Source organism: Rhinopithecus roxellana, chromosome 17 (assembly GCF_007565055.1).
Source record: "Rhinopithecus roxellana isolate Shanxi Qingling chromosome 17, ASM756505v1, whole genome shotgun sequence".
NCBI lineage: Eukaryota > Metazoa > Chordata > Mammalia > Primates > Cercopithecidae > Rhinopithecus > Rhinopithecus roxellana.
Genome location: NC_044565.1, coordinates 87,856,989 through 87,881,853, shown reverse-complemented (window position 1 = coordinate 87,881,853; position 24,865 = coordinate 87,856,989). Strand labels below are relative to the sequence as shown.

The 24,865-nt window shown below is 46.1% G+C and overlaps 3 protein-coding genes across 6 annotated transcripts in view; 1 reads left to right on the top strand and 2 right to left on the bottom strand.

Moving 5' to 3' along the window:
* Positions 1 to 5,949, top strand: part of ADAM17 (ADAM metallopeptidase domain 17) — a 69,541-nt gene extending 63,592 nt beyond the window's left edge. For both annotated transcript variants that reach the window (XM_030920468.1, XM_010379684.2), the window contains exons 16-19: positions 47 to 125; positions 900 to 988; positions 3,376 to 3,426; positions 3,996 to 5,949. In XM_030920468.1, the coding sequence (XP_030776328.1) occupies positions 47 to 125; positions 900 to 988; positions 3,376 to 3,426; positions 3,996 to 4,337 (561 nt within the window). In that variant the 3' untranslated portion in view covers positions 4,338 to 5,949. The remainder of the gene's footprint in view (positions 1 to 46; positions 126 to 899; positions 989 to 3,375; positions 3,427 to 3,995) is intronic.
* IAH1 (isoamyl acetate hydrolyzing esterase 1 (putative)) lies at positions 5,700 to 20,224 on the bottom strand. Its single transcript, XM_010379683.2, has 6 exons — positions 19,648 to 20,224; positions 18,268 to 18,320; positions 15,946 to 16,094; positions 12,891 to 13,052; positions 9,856 to 9,974; positions 5,700 to 6,281 (listed from the first exon to the last, which is right to left on the bottom strand). Exons 1-6 carry the CDS (start codon positions 19,726 to 19,728, stop codon positions 6,099 to 6,101), a joined length of 747 nt encoding a protein of 248 aa, XP_010377985.2. The 5' UTR covers positions 19,729 to 20,224; the 3' UTR covers positions 5,700 to 6,098.
* Positions 20,225 to 21,175: 951 nt separating this feature from the next.
* CPSF3 (cleavage and polyadenylation specific factor 3) overlaps positions 21,176 to 24,865 on the bottom strand; it is a 53,115-nt gene continuing 49,425 nt past the window's right edge. For 2 of the 3 annotated variants that reach the window (XM_010379687.2, XM_010379686.2), the window contains 2 exons: positions 24,570 to 24,666; positions 21,176 to 21,370 (listed from right to left, as the gene is read on the bottom strand). In XM_010379687.2, the coding sequence (XP_010377989.1) occupies positions 21,269 to 21,370; positions 24,570 to 24,666 (199 nt within the window). In that variant the 3' untranslated portion in view covers positions 21,176 to 21,268. The remainder of the gene's footprint in view (positions 21,371 to 24,569; positions 24,667 to 24,865) is intronic. The other variant, XM_030920469.1, reaches the window with a different exon arrangement.

The following is a 24,865-nucleotide window of genomic DNA, read 5'->3' as shown; positions in this document are numbered from 1 at the left end:
GAACACATTGTGTTTGGGAATGATGCTGTATGTTTTTTCTTCATAGGGCAAATGTGAGAAACGAGTACAGGATGTAATTGAACGATTTTGGGATTTCATTGACCAGCTAAGCATCAATACTTTCGGTAGGTGATTTCCCCAGATTATTTACTGAGAGCTGAGTTGATTTCTGTGATGACATTAGAAAAGTGTGCTTTCAGAGTGATATGCTCTAATTCTGCAGTAGAAGGTGGAAATATTCACTGCTTTTGTTATGAAACAACTTTGTTGGCTAGAATAAAATGAACTCATAGATAGTCTGTCCCCGTGGAGCTTGGAGGCACAGATTTTCTGACAAGGGAAATAAAGTCAAAATATTGGCTTCCTTCTTTACCCAAAAATATACATGGGACTAGCATAAGCATAGTTTAATGCTATAGACTGAATCCTGATTGATGTAAGAGTGTTTATTTGACTGAATGCTATATACTGAATCCTGCTTGATGTAAAAGTGGGCCTCATATTTTGCAGAAGCAGGCTATATCATGTCCTCACAGGTCCATAATTTAATCACAAATAATATCCAGGTAACAAAAAGTCTTCTTAAGCATTTACTAGTAGTAGCATTCTATATGATTAGTCTGTTGACACAGTTACTCCAGGTAGCATGTTGAATATTCTGCAATCTCTTCCTATCAATCAGCTAGTATACGAGGGCTGTTTCTTTAAAAGCACTTGGTAAGGAGAGATGGTCTGGTGTAATATAGGCAGCATGGACACTCTTCTCAATACTGTGTCGGTAGGAGTGTCTAGCCAGCAGCTCGGCATTTGACACAATGGTAGTATCCTAACAGCGTTTCACTTTAGATTTATTTGCGAAGTACTTGGTCAAGACATTCACTGTTTGGAATTGTTCACAGGAAAGTTTTTAGCAGACAACATCGTTGGGTCTGTCCTGGTTTTCTCCTTGATATTTTGGATTCCTTTCAGCATTCTTGTCCATTGTGTGGTAAGTCACCAACTTTTAAGTAATTAAATATTTAAATTTTGATCAACTCCAACCATGTAATCTTTGGAAAAGATAAAACTTCTTAGCAAAGTCTGGGCTGATATTTCCAGTAACTTTGTTTGGTGTTATTCCTAGGGGAACATGTCTTATGGAAAGCTTACCTAATGGTCTTTTTTAAAAAAATACTATTTTTGTGTGTTGGTGTTTTAATATATAAATTTCTTAGGAATTTTATACTTCTAAGCATAGGAGACTGTCCAACTGGATTTGTCCAGGTCCTTTGATGAGTAAAGCCCTTAATTAAGGGCATTTCCAAGCTGACTTTGTTGCAATAGAGCAAATATCAAACTTCAGCATTTCAGATGTTCCCCATATATCATATAGATTATTGGCAGCAGATGGCTATGTCTTCAGCCTTCTGCAGAAGTAGGATGTAAGGACTGGGGCCCAGCTGTCATATAGAATATTTACATCTTCCCCCCAAAATAGGAGTAAGCAGTCTTTTCTGTTCTCATTCAGAATCAGTAACAGCTACAAGTTGAATTGGGCTTTGACTAAGGAACTCCTGGTCCTTTATAAATTTGAGGCCCCCTTTCATAACTGTTCTTACAAATCCATTCACTTGCATCTGTGGGGAATGGGGATTTGTCTGCTGTAGAAATGAGAAAGTCAGACCTAGGCTTCCAGATTTGTTTTTATTATTTATTTATTTATTTATTTATTTATTTTTGAGACAGGAGTCTCGCTCTGTCGCCCAGGCTGGAGTGCAGTGGCCGGATCTCAGCTCACTGCAAGCTCCGCCTCCTGGGTTCACGCCATTCTCCTGCCTCAGCCTCCCGAGTGGCTGGGACTACAGGCGCCCGCCACCTCGCCCGGCTAGTTTTTTTTTGTATTTTTTTAGTAGAGACGGGGTTTCACCGTGTTACCAGGATGGTCTCGATCTCCTGACCTTGTGATCCGCCCGTCTCGGCCTCCCAAAGTGCTGGGATTACAGGCTTGAGCCACCGCGCCCGGCCCTGGCTTCCAGATTTGTTTTCCCAAACTCTTTCATGGTGGCTTTGCTATGAGCATTTAAAAATTCCAGCACAGGCCGCGCGGTGGCTCAAGCCTGTAATCCCAGCACTTTGGGAGGCCGAGACGGGCGGATCACGAGGTCAGGAGATCGAGACCATCCTGGCTAACACGGTGAAACCCTGTCTCTACTAAAAAATACAAAAAACTAGCCGGGCGAGGTGGCGGGCGCCTGTAGTCCCAGCTACTCGGGAGGCTGAGGCAGGAGAATGGCGTGAACCCAGGAGGCGGAGCTTGCAGTGAGCTGAGATCCGGCCACTGCACTCCAGCCCGGGCGACAGAGCGAGACTCCGTCTCAAAAAAAAAAAAAAAAAAAAAAATTCCAGCACAACTCTGATGACAAAGTTCATGACAACTCTGATGCTGCCTTCCTTTCCTGCTGGCTTCTCCTGCCTAGGGGCCATCTCACAGAGCAGCTCTTTCTCGGGGTGGTGAGCATGATGGGTGTAGGAAGGAAGATCTCTAGGGAGCGCTTCTGCTGAAGAAAGCTGAAGGTGATGTGCCTGGCTTTGACAGATGTCTCTGGATGACAGTGCCATCCATCATGATTGCTTTTATTGGAGGATGGAACCTATTTTATTTACAGGGAAGTTGCACACGTGGACAAGGCATGACCCTTGATTTCAGAGCAAAGCCTCTGACAGGAGGGAGGGCCATGGCTTGTTTCTGGCCATAGAATACATTGATGGTATCCAGACAGGAAGCCTAGTCCTGGACAGAGGTCCTTGCCCTTTGTTGCCTATTATGCTTCAGCCACAGGCAGGGATGGGGCAGCAGATGGCCATGTGGTCAGCCTTCTGCAGAAGTAGGACGTAGCGATTGAGGCCCAGTTCCTCCAGCAGAGCATGGTCCACAGAAACTAGAGACAGCTAAGAAGAGAGTGAGGCCGTGGGCCAGGGCAGTGTGAGGGAGGCTGCAGGCCCAGCCACCTAGGTCTTCCTACCAGTCACCCTTCCAGTCAGTGCGGTCCTGGTGTATCCAGCATCTGGGACATTAGTCGTTCCATGCATAGGAAGATGCCCTTATTACTCCCCTGCTCACAGAGGGATACATTTCTCAGAAAACATAGCACTGAAACCTTGCCTCTTTATGTACTTAATGCCAAAATGCATTTCCTTTGAGTGCAAAGCAAACACTTCCAGACTGGTGGCATAACTCAAGCTTGGGTGAGAAATGGATTATCTGTTGAGCCTGCTATCCTACAACTCGGGTTCTAAGTTCTTCAGTTAGTGTTAGGAGTAGCCTTGAGGAAATAGTACTCACTAACTGAATTGTATTTGTAGGGAATGACCTTTCTTCTTGCTCTTTCTTTCTAGGATAAGAAATTGGATAAGCAGTATGAGTCTCTGTCTCTGTTTCACCCCAGTGTAAGTATACCACATGAAATAAACATAATCTTCGCCTGGTCTTTGAGGCCCTGTTAGGTCAAGACCTTCAACTGACCCAGCAAGAGCTTTCATTGGCTGATGGGAGGTCATGCTGCAGCAGGAAGGGTCTAGGGTGGAATGTTTACCCTCCTGACAACAGTGAGCTTTGATCAATCGCATGGATGGAGATTTAAAGAGCCGTGCTGTCCCCTTCCCAAGCCATAAGGAGCAATTTAGCCATTCAACACTTAATATTTTGAGATCAATCTCTTGGGCTCTTACTTTGAGAGGTTTGAATCCTCTTTTGGGTCTTCAAATGGCAAGTTTTCAGGATGCTTGAAAGCTAGTAATTACTGTTTTTGCCATTAAAAGTAATGTCATTAATTCCTTTTGCACCAGCCTAGTATTTTTTAGTCACTTCTTAGGTTGAGTGAGCCTCACCTAGCACTTTTTAAGCAAGAGGCATCACAGTACCAACAGAATAAGAGGCTGTTTGATGGGTAAGGTTGGAGCTGTGAGGACCTCTGATTAATCTTTTATTCCCATCAATTGAACCCATGTCTTTGCAGAATGTCGAAATGCTGAGCAGCATGGATTCTGCATCAGTTCGCATTATCAAACCCTTTCCTGCACCCCAGACTCCAGGCCGCCTGCAGCCTGCCCCTGTGATCCCTTCGGCGCCAGCAGCTCCGAAACTGGACCACCAGAGAATGGACACCATCCAGGAAGACCCTAGCACAGACTCACATATGGACGAGGATGGGTTTGAGAAGGACCCCTTCCCAAATAGCAGCACAGCCGCCAAGTCATTTGAGGATCTCACAGACCATCCGGTCACCAGAAGTGAAAAGGCTGCCTCCTTTAAACTGCAGCGTCAGAATCGTGTTGACAGCAAAGAAACAGAGTGCTAGTTTAGTTGTGAGCTCTTCATAGATTTGACCTACAATCACAGCTTATATTTTGTGAAGATTGGGAAGTAAGGAAGTGACTTAACAGCAGATGCTGGTCATGTGTTTGAACTTCCTGCAGGTAAACAGTGCTTGTGTTGTTTGGCCCTACTCCTTTTGAAAAGGTAAGGTGAAGGTGAATCTAGCTTATTTTGAGGCTTTCAGGTTTTAGTTTTTTAAATATCTTTTGGCCTGTGGTACAAAAGCAGAAAATACAGCTGGATTGGGTTATGAATATTTATGTTTTTGTAAATTAATCTTTTATATTGATAACAGCACTGACTAGAGAAATGATCAGTTTTTTTTTTATACACTGTAATGAACCGCTGAATATGAGGCATTTGGCATTTATTTGTGAAGACAACTGGAATACAAGAGGTTTTTTTTTGCCTTTAAAAACAAAGGAGATAAATCTAGTTCTACATTGTCTCTAAATTGTGGATCTATTTCTAGTTATTACCCAGAGTTTTTAAGTAGCAGGGAAAATGTACATCTAAATTTAGAAATCATTTGGGTTACTATGGCTCTTCATAATTCTAAGACTAGTGCTCTCTAGAAATCTAACCACCTACATTACAGTGAGGGCTATACATGGTAGCCAATTGAATTTATGGAATCTACCAGCTGTTTAGGGCCCTGATTTGCTGGGCAATTTTTCTATATAAGTATCTTCATGTATCCCTGTTACTGATAGGGATACATGCTCTTAGAAAATTCACTATTGGCGGGGCGCGGTGGCTCATGCCTGTAATCCCAGCACTTTGGGAGGCCGAGGTTGTGCCACTGCACTCCAGCCTGGGCTACAGAGAGAGACTCTGCCTCAAAAAAAAAAAAAAAAATTCACTATTTACAAAACCTAGAATATTTAAAATACAAAGATTGCCTGTTTTCAAACACTAGTGAATAAGAGGGTGAGATATTTCTTAACAACAACAACAACAACAGGTTGTTTTGAATAGGCTGAGGTGTGATGAGCCAGCCAGGAGACAGAATACTACCTGCTCTTAGGGTTGGGGGCTGTCCCCACAAGCAGATATTTGAATTACTCTTACTTTATTGCTGCAGGATTCTGGATGGGCTGCATTTACTGTGTGAAGGATAAAAATCATTAACCTGAATTCTGATTTCTATAAATTGCCATTAAAAGCTTTTCCCCCTAAGAACTGGAATGTGCTCACCAGCTAAAACATTTTAACTTGTAAACTTTGAGGGCAATTAACCAAGCCTGTGACTAATCATATCTCCTCCCATCCCCCATTTCCAAGGACATTTGTTACTCAGATACTTGTTATACTAATACTTGAACTTGTACCTTATGGTATTTGCTATCTTTTAACTAGTCATGATATTCTTATGCTTCACACTTTTGGAATTTGATACAAGGTGAGTGGGGTGTGTGGGTGTATGTATGAGTGAAACTGTTCTCAAAAGAATGTAAGAAAACCATTTTTATAAAATTGTGACTTTAAAAAAAAATAGTCTTTACTTCATCATTTATAGAATTAACAAGCTGCTCAGGGTGTATTTTGTAGCTGTAGCACCGATACCTGCATTAACAAATACTGTCAAAACACAATGGACCTAAGTACAAAACTTCCCTGAAAAATCCTGATACTTTTATTATCACTGGCAAAGGTTTAAGCCTGAGGGAAAAAGGGTACCTCTATGTATTGGCAACTCGGAGTTCTGTAGATTAACAAGCAGACTTGGGTCTCCTGTGATTGGCTAATGGTCTCCATCTCCCAGCAGACTTAATTCAGGTTTTGCTTCTGCTACATCCCGCCAGTAAGGAAGCAACAAAGGCAGAGAAGAGACCTTTTTCTCTATCACAGGCCAGAGATGCGAGAACAAAAATTCATTCCCCTTTGGAGACAAATGTAGTCCATCTGATAAATAAGATGAGAAGTCCTAGAAGGGAGAGAAATTGGTTAAAGGTGGGTAACTGGCCAGGTGCAGTAGCTCACCCCTGTCATTCCAACACTTTGGGGCCAAGAATACTGGAGGACAGGAGTTTGAGAGCCTGTCTCTATAAAAAATTTAAAAAATACAACAATTAGCTGGGTGTGGTGGCAAACACACACCTGTATTCTCACCTACTTGGGAGGCTGAGATGGGAGGATCACTTAAGCCTAGGAGTTCGAAGCTACGGTGAGCTATCATCGCACCACTGAGCTCCAGCCTGGTGACAGAGTGACTGTCTCCCCGCTCCCCCCCCCCCAAAAAAAAAAGTGGGGGAGGGAGGGTAGAACTTTTCTAAATGCCAGCGTGTACCATTCTCTCAGTTGTGGCCCTGCGAAAGAAAGATCACCAGCCCCTTTCATTGTAGGCATCTGACCAGAGTGGTCCTGGACTACAGTAGCACTGATGTGCTATTTACATAGGTGTTTGAACACACACAGAACCCTTACTAGTGCTGTAGTGCTAGCTCCATATTATAGTTAAGTTTCATGAAAGTCACTCACCATTAAGTGAGCTGGGACCTCATTCCAGGTCTTCCGAGTCATATGACATGATTCTCAGGTTATTTCAAAGAACCTTAACAGGTAAATATAGTCTAGTAACGTAATCAGCAAAAAATGAAAAATTTGGTATTAGGAGTGTTCAGGGGCCCCATGAGTCAATATTGTTTTTGACTCTAGGCAGGTTTTTAGGTGGAAAGAACTTGTACCATCTAACGTAGAATAGTAATTGCTGGGACACGGGAGTCCAGTCTCCCTCCCGCTCCCCTGAACTCAAGAGTATATATTTAAAAAGATATATGTATTTTTGGAGACAGGGTCTTGCTTTGTTGCCCAGGCTGGAGTGCAGTGACATGATCATGGCTCACTGCAGCCTCAACCTCCTGGGCTCAAGCGATCTTTCCACCCTCAGGTCCCTGAGTAGCTGGGACTACAGGCATGTGCCACCACACCTGGTTAATTTTTGTGCTTTTTGTAGAGATGGGTGTCTCATTTTGTTGTCCAGGCTGGTTTTGAACTCTTGGGCTCAAGCAATCCTCCCACCTCGGCCTCACAAAATATTGGGATTACAGGCATGAGCAGCTATACCAAGCCCTGAACTCAAGAATTTTATCCATATAGCCATCTCTTTCTTCGGGAAGAATCTTACTAGCCAAGAGCTCTGTTAGAATCTGGGTGGCCAACTAGCTTATGTGACTTTTTTTTTTTTTTGAGCTGGAGTCTCACTCTTGTTGCCCAGGCTAGAGAGCAATGGTGCAGTCTCGGCCTACTTCAACCTCCGCCTCCCGGGTTCAGGTAATTCTCCTGCCTCAGCCTCCCAAGTAGCTGGTATTACAGGTACCCACCACCACGCCTGGCTAATTTTTGTATTTTTAAGTAGAGATCGGGTTTCACCGTGTTGGCCAGGCTGGTCTCAAACTCCTGACCTCAGGTGATCCACCCGCCTCGGCCTCCCAAAGTGTTGGGATTACAGGCATGAGCCACCGTGCCCGGCCTTATGTGACTTTTAATAGACCAGAAGTTTAGATGCTATCATATAATACTAGCACTTCTTCCTCGGCCTTGGTTTTCTCATCGAGACAGTTGGAGATGAGATGATCTCTAAGGACGACCCTTCCAGTTTTGTATTAGATTGAAAAAGACATGTGAGCAAAACTAGCCCAGTAGTTTGCAGTTTCCTTTCCTCTAGTAGCATAACTTTTCTACATAATCTAAGGTGGACTCTTAGACAACAGAACTCTGGATGTTGACCCCTTTGGCACTCAAGCTGCCAAGGCCCCTCCTGATCTGGGAATTCTGGAAGGTTCCAGTGCACTCAGGGTTTCAGAGGAAGACTAGAAGCCTAGGGTCCAGATTTACTTAGGCTCTCAGAGCCTCCAAAGGTGACTAGTGACTCAGCATCCACGTGGTGGTATGACTTTCCCACTGGTGACTATTTTCCTATTGCAGATGTGTAATAAATGTGTAGGTCATTGGAAGGATTGGTATGGATTAATATTTAGGGGAGAGGAAAAAGTTGGCACTTGGGTTAGTAATTCTTGGTTGTTTTCTATGTTGCTTTGTCCAAGTAGCCTAAACCTAACAGCTAGGAATAGAGGAAGCTGGTGGGGCTGTGAGTCTTCCTGTTTGTCCAAAGAGCTTTCCGCACACTGGATCCTTCCTTTCCCTGAGTACTTCAAATATCATCAGTCCCGTCCAAGCTTTCTCTCTGGATCCCAGCACAGCAATGAAATGGCCTTTTATGTGCCCTGCTGAACAAGCTCTTTACAAAATAGTGCAAGGTCACAGAAAAATTTAAAAAGACCAGTGGCTGTCTACCCCTCTTCACCAGTATCTGTGTGGAACCTGAATTTAGCCATACCTTTCCTCGCCCTAACCTCTGGCCACCACTGACCTGTCACTGCAGTCTTGCCTTTTTTTGTGGGGGGTGGGGTGGGGTTAGACAGTCTCCCTCTGTCCTCCAGACTGGAGTGCAGTGGTGTGACCTCTACCTCCCAGGTTCAAGCGATTCTCATGCCTCAGCCTCCTGAGTAGCTGGGATTACAGGCGCCCTCCACCATGCCCAGCTAATTTTTGTGTTTTTAGTAGAGACAGGGTTTCGCCATGTTGGCTAGGTTGGTCTCCAACTCCTGAACTCAGGTAATCCGCCTGCCTCGGCCTCCCAAAGTGATGGGATTACAGGTGTGAGCCACTGTGCCCGGCCCAAGTCTTGCCTTTTTGAGATACCAAACCGATTGACTTATGTAGTATGTAACCTTCAGAGACCAGCTTCCTTCCCTCAGTGAAACACCTCTGAGAGTCATCCACATTGCTGTGCATGTCAGTCCGTCCTCTTTATTGCCGAGTAGTATCCCATCCATGGGCACACCAGTTTCCCTATTCATCCACGGAAGGACACTGGGGTGCTTCCAGCAGGTAGGAATAATGCTGCTGTCAACAGTCACACCCAGGTTCTGTGTGAACCTAGTTTTTATTTCTCTGGGGCAGATAACCCAGGAGTGGACTGCCAGGTCCTCCCTAAGTCTATGTGTGACTGCATAAGAAACCAGCTGTCTCCTGAGTGGGTGCACCATTCTATGGGACCTGCTTTTTATCTTTTATATTTGTGCTTTCAGGCTTTAAAACAAAGTAACTTAATTAGAACTACATATCTCCCACAGTTTTATTAACCAATACTGTATTTAAATTCATTGTTTTACCTATTAGCAAGTTTTAGCTTTCTGCCATTCTCTATGTGAAAGAGGAACTTGGCCTCGATGTTCATAAATATGAGCCATGTATTGCTCGTTTACGCCACTGTGTACTAACTCCTAGCCAAGGAGCCTGGCTGAATAAGCTGCTGGACTTGTGACCGTCCTGAAACCTCCATTCCTCCCCTCCCCCAAGCCTTTTTGTTTTCATTGGCTTAAAGGGATGACTGTCTTAGCTAAGCAGAACCTTTCTAGGGAAAGCTGCTGCGCACACACCTCATGTACTTCTGTGTGATCCTATTTACCCCGAGAGTACTGAGCAAGCCACCGTACCTGGCTGTCCTGCATCAGGGTCCACAGGTTAAGTACGTCAGTCCCACAGTCTTGGGCCACTTGTAAACACGCATTGGCATATTCACCAACAACAGAGTTCAGGCGATTTAGTTTGCAACCTATTGAAGAGAAGAAATCGAGGTGGCAGTTGATAAACCCAAGTGCTGGCCCTTGTGTAAGTTCTACTCCACTCATCTAGACAGTTTCGAAATGCCATTAAATATTGACCCCACTTGGGCCAGCCCCAGGGTTTAGGGTGTATGTTGATGAGCCTTGCAGGTTACTGGTGTGCTGCTCTACCCAGCAGAGGACAAGGTACAGTTGTAAGGAGCCTTTAGTGGTAACCAGAGCCTTTGGAAGTGCCAGGGAGGGTGTTTGAGAGGACACCTTGAACACAGGCACAGAGGCAGAAAAGGCCCAGGAGGGCTGGGCTGCTTGGAGAGTGCCGGCTGCAGGAGCTGGGCTGGGGGCGGGTAAGGTCTGCACTGGTAGGAAATGCCAGGCCATGGAAGCTGAATGCTTTGCTGGCACCGCTGGCTTCTTACATGAAACAGCTGCACCACAGCACAGCAAAATCATCTGTAGGCTTCAAAGATCTACATTTTGATGCCTACAATTTTTACTAAATAGCTGTGTGTCTTAACAGCTTGCTTAACCGTCCTGAAGCTTTCTGCATCCTTACGACAGTGCCTACCTAGTTGCAGGAATATTGACAGGATTAAGAGACTAAACTCCAGCAAAGCAACTAGCACAGAGCGACTGAGTGTATCTAACAAGTGCAGGCTGCCTCATCCTCCCAGGGAGCGGCACCAGGGAAGGCTGGAGTGCAGTATCTGGGGATTGTGCTAGGTTGGTTTGGAAGGTGGGGCTGGGGCTAGGGGAGAAGGCTCAGGAGGCTGCAAACAGGACAGTGAGGGCTGGCAGGAGGCGGACTACAGAATGGTATTAAAGAGAAAGCATGAGGTTATGGGCAGCTGGACATGGGCCACAGGAAGACCTATGCTGGCCCAGGCTCTGCATCACAGAGATCTATTCACCGGCTTTCATACTTGGGATCAATTGTTTATAAAATTCACCTAGATTATAACTAGCTACCCCATCCCTACAAAAAAAATTAAAAAATTAGCTAAGCATGGTGGCACATGCCTATGGTTCTAGCTACTTGGGAGGCTGAGGCAAGATGATCACCTGAGCCTAGAGGTGGAGGCTGCAGTGAGCTTTGAGCAAGCCACTGCACTATAGCCTGGGTGACAGCTGAATCTCTAGGGGACCAGTTATTGAGACCCCTCCTCTACCTGCTTTGCCCATCGCCGACCTTTTAAAAAGTCTGCATTGGGCTACCTTCAAGGCTAGAAAGGGGAAATGAAATTAAACAATCAGAACTTCATATATACTATTTTCCTGGGAAACAAGACAAAAAGAAGTCTGAACAGCTTCTGTGGACCGTGTTATGTAACATTTTTCCCTTCTGTGAAAGCCAAGATGACAATGCCCCCCAATTGGTTATGGCTGCAGGCCCAGAAACAAGCTGGGGGTCTGCAGTTGTCTCCAGTGGAGCTCTGTGGGCCTTAAACGCCTCCCCTGCAGAACACTCTGGTATTTCACAGCAATAGGGCCCGTCTGCCCTGATGTGATGCCAGAGCCTACTGTCACCATATCCCACGGGCTGGGGTTTCTCCCCAAGTTTGTCTGTGCCTCCAGTGTGTGGCACCCCTTGACATATGCTGTTTGTGACTTGAGAATGCATTGGATCCTCCTCTAAGGATGACAGACCCTTTGAAAGCAAGTGACATAGCTACAACCCAACTGAACTATAAACTCGTATAACAGTAAGGACTTAGCTCTGAAGTCACACTTCCTGGATTTGATTCCTGGTTCTGTTACTGGCTGTGTGATCTTGGGCAGGTTCTGTCTTAGCCTCTGTGAGACTCAATTTCTCCACTCGTAAAGTAGGGACAATAACAGTCTTCCATAAAGTTATGGGATGTGTGCTATAGTGTGTATAAGAAACATCCGGAGAGCTGAAAATGGGCCCAGAAATCTACCTAAAAATAATAGTTAACTTTGAGTCAGACCATAGTTTGAGAAATAGCTGTTCTGTGTTACAGAGCCAATAATTTGTCCTAGAATGTTCTGGGTAGCTTAGAAAACTTCCAGGCCAGGCGGGGTGGCTCATGCCTGTAATCCCAGCACTTTGGGAGGCTGAGGCAGGCAGATAACCTGAGGCGTTGGAGACCAGCCTGGCCAACCTGGTGAAACCCGTCTCTACTAAAAATGCAAAAATTAGCCAGGTGTGGTGGTGCACACCCGTAATCCCAGCTACTCAGGAGGCTGAGGCAGAATTTGCTTGAGTCCAGGAGGCTAAGGTTGTAGTGAGCTGAGATCATGCCACTGCACTCCAGCCTGGCTGACAGAGCAAGACTCTGTCTCCAAAAAAAAAAAAAAAGATCTTCCATAATGCGCATTTTCAACATTAACATTCAGCTGACCCTTGAACAACACAGGTTTGAACCGTGAAGGTCCACTTATGTGCAGAAGTTTTTCAATCAAAGGTGGATGGAAAACACAGCACTTGAGGGATGTGAGACCCAAGTATATGGAGAGCTGCTGACTCCTATCCGATCATTCCTATCCCAGCTTCCGTGTGCCAGGAAAAGCCTCAGGTGTGGACTTCCAAGTCAAGGCACATTAGCCCCCAGGCCCAGCCCCCACAGAGCACCACAGCTCTGCAGAGTTGTCAGTGGCCTTCATGTGCACCTTGGAGCCTGGCAACTGTGAAGGTCAGCAGATGCCAGGCTCCCGGTTCCCTCCTGACCATCCAAAGCCAGAATCCCTTTTCTATGTCAAAAAAGGTCTCAGGTATGACATACTGGAAGCTATACTTTTATTAATAATTTTGGATGATTGAAAACAGACTGGAATGGACATACTGAGCCCCTAAGAAACAGAAGCCCCAGGCAGGAAACCATTGTTCTATCAGTTCTTCCCTCAGCATTGCTATCCAGATTTGCTGAGACTGGCTGTGGTTTGTTTACCTTGTATGATGCACTCTTTTTCCCAGGCTGTTTCACAAAGTGGGGTCGGCGTGATGAGAATGACTCGATTCTCAGGGATGTCCACAGACTTCAGGTACTGCACCATGCTCTTTAAATTCGCAGCATACTCCTCCAGGGGAATGTGCTGCTTGGGATTCTCATCTGCTCAAGAGAAACATGAGTACTCACCAGATGCATATTTATTATAAGTGACCATTCAGGTGAACACACTTCTGCAAATGCCTGTTATTCACGATGTCACTGGGGGACTGTTTAACACCAAGGACACAAAGAGAAGGTTTTCTCCTTAATGAGTTCAATTGTATAGTTCTTCATAAAACAAGACTTCAAAAGCTCTAACTGGGGCACTGTAACTACTCTTGTCTTTTCATCACTAGTATCCAGATGGTTATTAATTACACTGAATTTATAAAGAAATTAAAGATCCCAGCCTGTTGAGTGAGACGGCCTAGGTTCAAATCCTGGCTTTGTCACTCCTCGCCACAGAACCACGGATACTTAGCCTTTCTGTACCTCATTGGTAAAATGGAAGACGGTAATAGGGTCTCCCTCCTAGGACTGAAAATCAAAATAGCTAAGAGTTTACAGCACTGAGAGCAGGTGCCTTCACAAAGCAAGTACTCAGTCTAAACAAATGGCACCCATGACTACTACTACTGTTACTGCAAAGGAGTATTTTCTAGACAGGCTCTCACTGAAGTATTACAAGCGTCATTATATACCATTTGCTAACCACATGTAAGTACAGTATCAAGAAAAAAAAAGTCACCAATGATCCTGCCACCCAGAAAACCACTGTTGGCATTTGGATGTATATCTTTCCAGTCTTTCCATGAAGATACGTATACTTTTACAAAAATGAGTTTGCACTGAAGATTATATTCACACTGAAGACTTTATATTTTGCTTTTCTCTACAGATTGTTTTAGAGACGGGTTCTTGCTCTGTCACCCGGGCTGCAGTGTAGTGTGATCACAGCTCACTGTAACCTGGAACTCCTGGGCCCAAGCAACCCTCCCCTCCCAGCTCAGCTTCCTAAGCTGGGACTAGCATGCATCACCACAATCGGCAAACTTTGTTGCTGTTGAGACAGAGTCTCACTGTTGCCCAGGCTGGTCTCAAACTCCTGGCCTGGCCTCCCAGTGTTGGGATTACAGGCATGAGCCACCATGCCTGGCTCACGTAACATATGAGCTTTTCTGTGTCCCTAAATAGTCCTCAAAAAATGGTATTTAGTTGTAGGGTGACCACACGATGTTCGTTTCCTTACTGTACAGCTTCTAATCTGCTGTTATAAATAGCAATACACGGCCAGGTGCGGTGGCTCACGTCTGAAATCCTAGCACTTTGGGAGGCCAAGGCAGGTGGATCACCTGAGGTCAGGAGTTCGAGACCAGCCTGGCCAACATGGCAAAACCCTGTCTCTACTAAAAATACAAAAATTAGCCAGGCGTGCTGGCAAGCACCTGTAATCCCAGCTACTCGGGAGGCTGAAGCAGGAGAATCATTTGAACCTGGGAGGTGGAGGTTACAGTGAGCCGAGATCGTATCACTTCATTCCAGCCTAGACAAAAGAGTGAAACTTTCTCAAAAAAATAAAAAAAATAAAAAATAAAAAGCAATACACAGAAATCTCTGCACACATCTGGCTGCGTATCTGAATATTTCCTTAGGTTGAATTTCTACACGTGGGCAGTCCCTTGGCGCATACCGCCTCACAGCTTTCAAGAGGATTACAAGCTATTCTCTCACCAGGAATATAAGAGTTCCAATCTTATTTCATGCCTGTCAGCTGTATGTATTACTGCTTCATACTGCTTTACTACTGAGTCAAAAATCAAAATACCTTGTTTTAATTGACATTTTTTAAGTTTTCACACATTTTCAAATATCTATTTGCTGTTAAATTTCTCCTTTTATCTGTTCTTGTCCTTTGCCTATATTTTCTATTGGAGTTAGTATTTTTCTTACTGATTTCTACACTAAAGACATTACTCTCTTGTCTGCCACATTTTTCGGATATTTTCCTTAACATATCATTTTCTTTTTCAGTTTTTTCCTAGCCTAAGCTATTTTAAGTTTATTTCATAAACCTGTTCTTCCTCTGTGGCTTCTTCCACTGCTCTTATACTTAGGAAGTGTTCTTCCTTATCCTAAATTTGATAAGAATGTATCTTTTTAAAAAATTCTGTTTTGCATTTTCTTATGGTTTTTGGCACAAGATAGAAAGTGAAGATTAATTTCTTCCCAAATATAACGGTTAACGTGCAGGCTCTACCGATGCCTGTAATCTGTATTATCTTTCTTGTAGGGAGCAAGAATTCCTCTTACTGCAGTTGTGTTCCTTCGTGTCCAGCCTCAACTCAGATGCCTCCCAGTGTGCCTGTGAACAGCAGACCACACCACTTCTGTGACACAAGTAGGAGCACAAAAGAAATCTCTGGAAGATGACTACCTAACTTCCCAAAACAAAGGCTGGTTTTTCTTGTTTATAGAACGCAGAAGGCTTTCTTCAAGAGTAGAAAGGGAAGAAAGGCCTCTTACACAGCTAGCTTTCCTCTAGTCACAGCAGCAATTCTTCAGCAATCAAGGAGAGACCATCTCCTTTTCCAAACCCACACTCAACCACTGCCCAGGATTCAAGCCTAACTGAGGTCAGGGTGGCTGCTCCCGAGATACCCTCCCTAAGACACACCACCAGCCGCCATCAGTGTGATGCAGCCACAAGGTATCCTTAAGCTTTCTGCTGCCAAATGCATCAACTAAAGAGAAAAACATTACAAACTTAGCATAGCACTAACAGACTAGAAAATATTTAAGTGTTTGCAAGATTAGGACTGCCAGCATGTAGAAACCAGGTGGAGAATAAAATCCACCAGTGTTAAAGCCAGGAATACATATAAACTCAAGGAGCTTGGCAAAACTGTATCTATTGGGAGAAAGTAAACAGTTGAAAAAAGTATATTAAATGTAAGTTTGCTGTAACATAAAAATGATTAAAAGTGAGCTAGAAGAACATAAAAAATGCTTTTACCTTTTAATGCACTGTCATTGGCCCCAAAGAAAATTGTAACTGCTACTGGGATGTCCAAGCTGTTTCCTTTCCTGACTAATCTTGGAAGGATAATTTTGGCCCATCTGGTATTGTAACCTGAGAATCCACGATTCAGAACATCACATTTTCTGAAACGAAAAATTTTAAAAGATGAATTGTGGGCAAGAAGTGTTTATGGTCCCAGTAACCAGCCTTTAGTGAGGGTGTGCTCTCTGGGATTCTGAGCCCGTCACATGTCTCTGAGCCACCCCCAGGTTTCACTTTGATAGGAGTAAGAACACAGTTGAAGCATGCTAATCTTAAGCCTTTCAAAGATATACATAAATACGCCATACTCCTCCATGAGAGGAGTAATTTTATATAAAGGGGCTGTGATGAAGTCTACAGCCTATTTGACTTCAAGCATGGTATAGTGGGGTGCTTTTAAAATGGAGTTCACAAAAGAGAATCTCAGCAAGTATCTCAGGTAAAGTCACTAATATCCTGGAACTTAGTTTAGTTTATATTTAAATAGTCTATAGAATATTTGAGATTTCTGGTTTGATTAAATAGTTTTAGTAAATGTATTGTTTCAACTTAAACCGGTTCATTAGTAGGCTTTTTGTTTCCTTCTTAAAAATAGATGGATTCACAGTACTGTAGGTGTAATGGAGGAAAAAAAAAAAAAAAAAAAGCCAGGTTGTCTGGATTTATTCTCAGCTCTATCTGTGACTAGGCATGACCCTGGGCGCGCTGTGAGCCTTCCTCACATGTCAAGTGAGGAGACTTCCAGTGAAGGAACAGGAAGTAGGTTTAAAACCCCTCAGAGAATACCAGTCACATAAGAGGGACTCTTGTTTTCTTAGTCTTGGTAAAATGATATGATTTGGGATTTGCTTCAGAATAATCCAGAATAATCCATAGTAGGAGGGATGGATGGGCTCATTTCACTCTTTGCTTCTGTAGATATTTAAAGTTGTCCATAAAGTTTTCTTAAAATGACTCCTGGGGTTCAATTTACGATTAGTAAATCAATATGGTTCATCTTGGTGTATTCACATTCCTATATGTGCATAACCAAGCAGAGAAGCTGGAGCACTAGTGGAGAACTGCAGGCCACAGCGTTAGGCAGTGGGCTCCAAAGCAGCACAAGGGGACACTTTTTATGACACTACTCAAAGTTCTCAGGTGACATTTATAAACTGGAGAACAATAACCAAAACTCAGCCTTCCCTCAGAGTGAGATTGCTTTTGTCTGTAATGATGATAAAACGGTGACGAGCCACTTTACAGAGTGAAATCACGATACGTTAAAATGAAGCTCTGGGCTGGGTGTGGGGGCAAATGCCTGTAGGTCTCAGCTACTCAGGAGGCTGAGATGATGGTGGCTTCAGCCCCAGAGGTGGAGGCTGCAGTGAGGCCTGATCACACTGCTGCACTCCAGCCTGCGGGAGAGTTTTCGGGCCTCTGAGCCCAAGCTAAGCCATCATAACCCCTGTGACCTGCACGTATATATCCAGGTGGCCTGGAGCAACTGAAAAACCACAAAAGGAATGAAACAGCCAATTCCTGCCTTAACTGATGACAGTCCACCATTGTGATTTGTTCCTGCCCCACTCTTTATCAGTTGACCTTGTGACATTCCTCCCCTGGACAGTGAGTCTCAGGAGCTCCCCACAGAGCACCCTGTGACCCCCTTCCCTGCTAACAATAGATAACCACCTTTAACTGTAATTTTCCACTACCTCCCCAAATCCTACAAAACTGCCCCAGCCCATCTCCCTTTGCTCTTTTCAGACTCAGCCCACTTGCACCCAAGTGAATAAACAGCCTTGTTGCTCACACAAAGCCTGTTTGGTGGTCTCTTCACACGGACGCGTGTAACAAGAGACCCCGTCACAAACAAAAACCATCAAAACCCAAAATAAAGTGCGGCAGAATTGTGACAAGGTGAGTCTCAGCCATGGCAGCACTTCAAAAAAAAAAAAAAAAAAAAAAGGCAAAGTAGCTTCCTACCAGTGTGGTGTGGCAGTAAAACTGCAAGCTGGACTTGGATCTGTCTGCCGTTGACCAGCAGAGAGGCACTGGCCATTTACTTGATTTGTCTGAGTCTACCCAGCCATCAGAGCTCAACCCTAAAATATCTAATTGGTCAGACTGAGTGAAGACTAAATTTTTTCAGTTCCTTCTCCTATGTATGATTAGGGAAGGCAAGCAAAATTAACAAAGGACAAATGTTCTGTTCAGAACTATCCATCCGTAAGATGGATCCCTAAGACATTTTCCATCTGCAAGTACTCAAGTATCGGAAACCACTCTCACCTGACCAGCTTGTCAGCCAGCGATGCTCCCCATCCACCCTGCTGGAAGGAAAACTGGAGGAAGAAAAGCCCATTATTACTAATGACTGTAACGGGGCATCTCAGCAAGGGCAGTTCTGATTGGCAACTTCTGTTTTCTCGGCACTCCCTTCTTGGCTTTGATTGCTTCACTGTGAGGTCATTTTGGGGATTACAGGTAAGTACACCTGGCAGCACTTTAGCAGAGGGGGATTTTTCTCAATCATAAAGCTAAACAGCCTGTAATCCCACTTTGAGAGGCCGAGGCGGGCGGATCACATGAGGTTTGGAGTTCGAGACCAGCCTGCTCAACATGCGAAACGCCGTCTCTACTAAGAATACAAAAATTAGCCCGGTGTGGTGGCGCACGTCTATAATCCCAGCTACGCGGGAGGCTGAGGCAGGAGAAACGCCTGAATCCGGGAGGCAGAGGTTGCAGTGAGCCGAGATCGCGCTACTGCACTCCGGCCTGGGCGATAGGGAGCGACTCTGTCTCCAAAAAAAACAAAAATCAAAAAACAAAAAAACCCGGGGGGGTGGTGGTGGGGGGAAGCTAAACAGAAATCTAAGTTCAGGAAATAAAGTCAAAGGTCAGTGAGGAAATTGAAGGCCATGCCGCCTCACTGCTTTGCTGGTTACCGGGCTGAGGATGAACACTTTTTCATACACATTCCCATGGAATTCGGGAAGCCGTGACTGCCCCATATGCCTAAAACTAATGTTACCAGTTATGGGCGTACACAGATCCTAAGAGGAGGACACACGCAGGAATGGACTTTCTCCTCCCTCCCCGAAGAAAGAACCTGCATTTAGAAGACCGTTCCCTTCACGGGAGGTGAGGGGATCTTGGATGAAGGGATGGTCCTTTTCTACCTAATTCCTGAAGGCATTTTACTTCCAAAGTCAACCCCTAACGGCCCCACCTGTGCCCGCAGGGAGTGCGGCGAGCGGGTTCACGGCGCCTCCACCCGGAGGCGACCGCGGGGCCTCCTGGGACACAGCGCGCGGTCGCCCGGAGCCGTTCACAGGGACCCGAAGGGGAAAGGCCGCTGCCCAGGAGGGCGCTGAGGTGACGACCGCGCAAATCGACCCGGTGGGAGGCGGCGCGGGGCGGCCAGCGCGGCCGTGTTCCCTCGCGTCTGTGCCGGGAGCCCGGGCTCTCGAGGACACCGTCGTGGCCTCCGAGACGCCGCGGGCGCGGAAGGCGCAGCCACCAGGGGACCCGTCGCTCCTCCGGGGTCGCCACCGGCGTGGCCAGGCCTCCGGCCCGGCCGTCTCAGAGGCCGAAAAGGACGGCGAGGAGCCTCGGCAGCGACCCCGCAGGGAGGCCGGGGCGGAAGGCCGAGCGTCGGGGCGGCGGTACCTGGGTGATGGAGTCCCCGAAGAGCAACAAGCGAGGCCAGGACAGGGCGCTCCCGCAGCCCGCGGCCTCGCACAGCGCCATGGAGCCGCCGGTCGGGGCGGGGCGGAGCCGCCAGCCGGGAGAGGCGCTTGCGCAGTGGCCGCCCGTGGGTTCCAGGGGCAGGGCTCGGCCGGCTCCCAGGCACTTTGGTGAGGCACAAAAGTCGTTGCCTCTCGGAGTCCGGAGTCCGTTTGCAAGAAGCTCGGCCTCCGCGCTTGCTCACTCACAGCAAGGCTGCCCCCAGGGAATCCGAAACCCGCGTCCCGCCGCGTGGTTCCCAGAAGAAAAGCGGTTCGGGGCCGCCCTAAGCGCACCCCGCGCTGCGCGGGTGCAGGTGCGTTCGGCAAAGGGCAGGAGTGTGTCCGCAGGACGAGCGGCGGGAACCACAGCTGGCCCTTGGTGGGGCGGAGGGCTGCTCCAGGCCCCCCTGGAAGAGGTCGTGGGGTGCGCGCGCGGCCTCCTGCGCCGGGCGTCACAATGGAGGGTCTGTAACACTCAAGAGGACGCAGTCACTGCGGAAACCCTGGCAGTACCTCGTGGTTCTGCGAATGATAAGGGAAGGCAGCTGCACCTTCAGTGCGCGCGCAGCCGCTTTTCTTTTTCCCGCCGTTGGGTGGATGCGCGGATACAGAACCCCGCGGACACAGAGCACTGAGTTACTTCCAAGGGATTCATCTGTTAAAACGTGGTTGTAACGCAACGTTCTTACCTCAACTGTGCAGTGAAGTTCGGCGGCCGAGCTAAAAAACGGGTGGGAAGGATGCTTTGAAATCACAGGGCTGTAGATGAATAACAGAAGGGCCAGGGGAGCCGGCGCAGAGACCGACCCCGCTCCCTGGGTCGGGGCGATGGGTATAGAGCACGACCGTCTTTAGGTTACTCATCCCAAGCTCGTTTGGATCACCTGGGGGAGCTTTACAACTAAGATCCAACCAAGGGCCCTTGCTCCAGCCCGACTAACTCACCTCCTGTTAGCAGGACTTGGGTACAGGTGCACTTGTAATGCACCCCGCGTGATTCCCACGGGTAGCCCAAATTGAGAGCCCCTGCTAGAGTAAGCAAAGGCGCCTGGACTTCATCTTTATCGCAACGGCTTCATTAAGGCCTTCAAGCAGCTGAGGCTTGAGGCCAAGTCTGTTCCAGGAATCAGCTGTAGGGGAGGAGATGGAGGGGGTTGCAGGAATTCCGAGGGGAGAGAAGACTTGGACTTGAACAGCAGCAGTGGAGATGAAGACAGAGATTCAAGTGCGACTTAGAATCCTTCTTATGAACTCAAATTGGTTACCCCAGGGGAGAGGGTAACCAGCAGCGGTTGCTGTCGGCAGATCTTGATGGTTTCGATGGGAACTGCACATATATGCCTGGAAGAAGAATCCATAAATTCTAAAATAATGGGCAGTTTATTTAGTAGTTCTAGAATAATGGACAAATTAGTTGGCAATTTAGCAATATTCAGGCTGTTGGAATAAAGGCCATTTGACATCAAAAGTAAACAGGCTCCCCCAGAGAAACGAATGCATTTTATTTTAGGTAACAGAAGCACAGTCAAGTATTTTTTAAAAGTTCATATACAGAAACAGTCTCAGTGAACTGGCGTCAGGGCCTCGTACAGTCTCTGTGCAGCCAGCTCCACCATTTCTCGGAGGGATTCATCATCTTCGCTTCCCTCTTCACATTCTACAGTCTGAAAGTGAGGCACAAACAAGACTTTGTTAGCATTAAGTCTATAATCGTTATATGGAAGATAAATGAATACTCTTAGAAAACCATCATCTCATAAAAAATTAGCCAGGTTTGGTGGCGTGTGCCTGTGGTCCCAGATACTCAAGAGGCTGAGGTGGGAGGATCACTGAGCCGGGAGGTTGAGGCTGCAGTGAGCTGTGATTGCACCACTGCACTCCAGCCTGGGCGGCACAGCCAGACCCGGTGTCAAAAAAAAGAACAATCATCTCTGTGGGCAGAGGTCACAGTGGGACTGATTACCATGAAACAGAACGGCTGCCCTACACACTTGTGGGCGTGCAGTGCTTCCTGACAGCACACGACGGTCCTAATTAGTGATGATTTGATGCAGGGGGGAAAGACTGGGGAAAAGTCTAGTAAACTACATTTACATCAAAGCCCACATTTTGATCCAGTAAATGATACTCCAGGGAAGTTCATCTATGCCACACAAATTACTTGGCAGGGAATGGATGTGACTATCTACTCAACATTTGGTATTGAATTGGACTGAAAGTCACTAACAATCTTCTAGTTACTTTGTTGTTGTTGTTGTTGTTTTGAGACAGAGGCTTGCTCTGTTGCCCAGGCTGGAGTGCAGTGATGTGATCTCAGCTCACTGCAACCTCCGTCTCGGGTTAAAGTGATTCCCGGGTTCTCCTGCCTCAGCCTCCCACAGTGCTGGGATTACAGGCACACACCACCACGCCTGGCTAATTTTTGTATTTTTAGTAGAGATGGGGCTTCACCATGTTGTCTACGCTGGTCTCAAACTCTTGGCCTCCGATGATCACCCACCTTGGCCTCCCAAAGTGTTAGGATTACAGGGATGAGCCACCATGCCTGGCCTCTAGTTTTTTTTTTTTGGAGATGGAGTCTTGCTCTATCGTCCAGGCTGGAGTGCACTAAAGTGATCTTGGCTCATTGCAACCTCTGCCTCCCTGGTTCAAGCAATTCTCCTGCCTCAGCCTCCTGAGTAGCTGGGACTACAGGCACCTGCTGCCATGCCTGGCTAATTTTTTTGTATTTTTTTAGTAGAGACGGGGTTTAACTGTGTTGCCTGGGCTGCTTTAGGATTCCTGAGCTCAGGCAATCCGCCCGCCTCAGCCTCCCAAAGTGCTAGGATTACAGGTGTGAGTCACCGCACCCGGCATTTTTTTTTTTTTTTTGAGACAGTCTTGCACTGTTGCCCAGGCTGGAGTGCAGTGATGCGATCTTGGCTCACTGCAAGCTCCGCCTCCTGGGTTCACGCCATTCTCCTGCCTCATCCTCCCAAGTAGCTGGGATTATAGGCGCCGGCCACCACGCCCGGCTAATTTTTTGTATTTTTAGTAGAGACAGGGTTTCGCTATGTTGGCCAGGCTTGTCTCGAGCTCCTGACCTTGTGATCTACGTGCCTGGGCCTCCCAAAGTACTGGGATTATAGGCGTGAGCCACTGTGCCTGGCCTCTAGTTACTTCTTAAAGCTCAACTACAAAACACTATATGCTGTTTAAAGAAGGTTTTTTTTTTTTTTTAGATGGAGTCTCACTCTGTCACCTGGGCTGGAGTGCAGTGGCCGGATCTCAGCTCACTGCAAGCTCCTTCCCCCGGGTTTACGCCATTCTCCTGCCTCAGCCTCCGGAGTAGCTGGGACTACAGGCGCCCGCCACCTCGCCCGGCTAGGTTCTTTTTGTATTTTTTAGTAGAGATGGGGTTTCACCGTGTTAGCCAGGATGGTCTCGATCTCCTGACCTCGTGATCCACCCGTCTCGGCCTCCCAAAGTGCTGGGATTACAGGCTTGAGCCACCGCACCCGGCCTAAAGAAGGTTTTTATCATACCATAAACATTTCCCATTAAAAACTAAGGAAAGAGGAAAAGACCACCTATGACCTAATGATAACTACGGTTACCATTACAGTGTAGTAACACATATATATAATTTTATATATATATATATATATATAACATATGTATTAAAAACAAAAAAAGGATAATTTCTTATATGTACTATCTTGTAACTTTTTTTTTTTCACTCAACAATGTATAGTGGACAACTCTGCACATGAATAAACCTGCCTCATCTTTTGCTGGTACAAATGTATGGGGCACATGTGCAGTTTTGTTACATGTAGAGAGAGCTCAATGGTCTAGTCAGGGCTTTCTGGGCACCCATCACCTGGACAGCAAACACTGTCCCCATGACCCGCCCCAACACCCTTCTGAGTTTCCATGGTGTATCATTCCACTCTCTATGGCCATGTGTGTACATTTTTTTAGTACACTTCTCAGTGAGAAGATGGGATACCTGACTTTCTGTGCCTGGCTTATTTCACTAAAGATCTCCAATTCCATCCATATTGCTGCAAGGGACATAATTCCATTCTTTTTGATGGCTGAATAGTATTCCACTGTATACATATACCACATTTTCCTTTTCCATTCTTCTGCTTATGGACACTTAGGTTGAGGCCATATATTTGCTATTGTGAATCGTGCTGCAATTAACATATGAATGCAGGTATCTTTTTTTTTTTTTTGAGACAGAGTCTTGCTCTGTCACCCAGGCTGAAGCGTAATGGTGTGATCTCTCAGCTCATTGCAACCTCTGCCTCCTAGTTTCAAGGGATTCTCCTGCCTCAGCCTCCTAAGTAACTGGGAATACAGGCAGCTACCATCATGCCTGGCTAATTTTTTTTTTTTTTTAAGAGACGGGGTTTCTCCATGTTGGTCAGGCTGGTCTCGAACTCCTAACCTCAGGTGATCCACCCGCCTCAGCCTCCCAAAGTGCTGGGATTACAGGTGTAAGCCACCGCACCTGGCCTCTCAAACCTTATTGTTTGGAAAATCCACTTGGATCTTGCTGGTGCAAACAGAAGAGCAGCTAGAGAGTCAACTAGATGCCAAACTAGAGAAGGTCTGAGGTGAAGTAAGCTGTATGATGGGAAAGGACAGCAATGGAGTGGCATACACGGGAATCTTGTACTATGCAGGTGACCCGGAAAAACACGGAAAACTTCAAACATAATAATATAGAAAGAACAACGTGAAAAAAATGTTGGAAACACTGGAAGCAAATGCCAATATGCAAAAGTAGACTGTTGAGTGAGAGCACAGATTATTTATGCCTTCTCTTTACTTCCCAAATGTTATGAAACGTAGGAAAGAGCAGCTACATACCCGTGTCTCCAAGTTAAGGTTGGCAGTTTTCCCGTCCACTGTGACGCTAAGAATAGAGTCGTCCTTGACACTTACACAGTCTTCTCCAAATATGTCCCTTAAAATAAGCAGAAATGCAGGATTAGTGAAAAAGCCCAGCTTTACATATTTGAGGAAAAAAATAAAACTGAAGATAGGTCCTAGTTCTAAAGTAGAACACTGTATTTACTTTTTTTTTTTTTGAGGTGGAGTCTTGCTCTGTTGCCCAGGCTTGAGTGCAGTGGCTAGAGTCCAGCTCACTGCAACCTCCGCCTCCC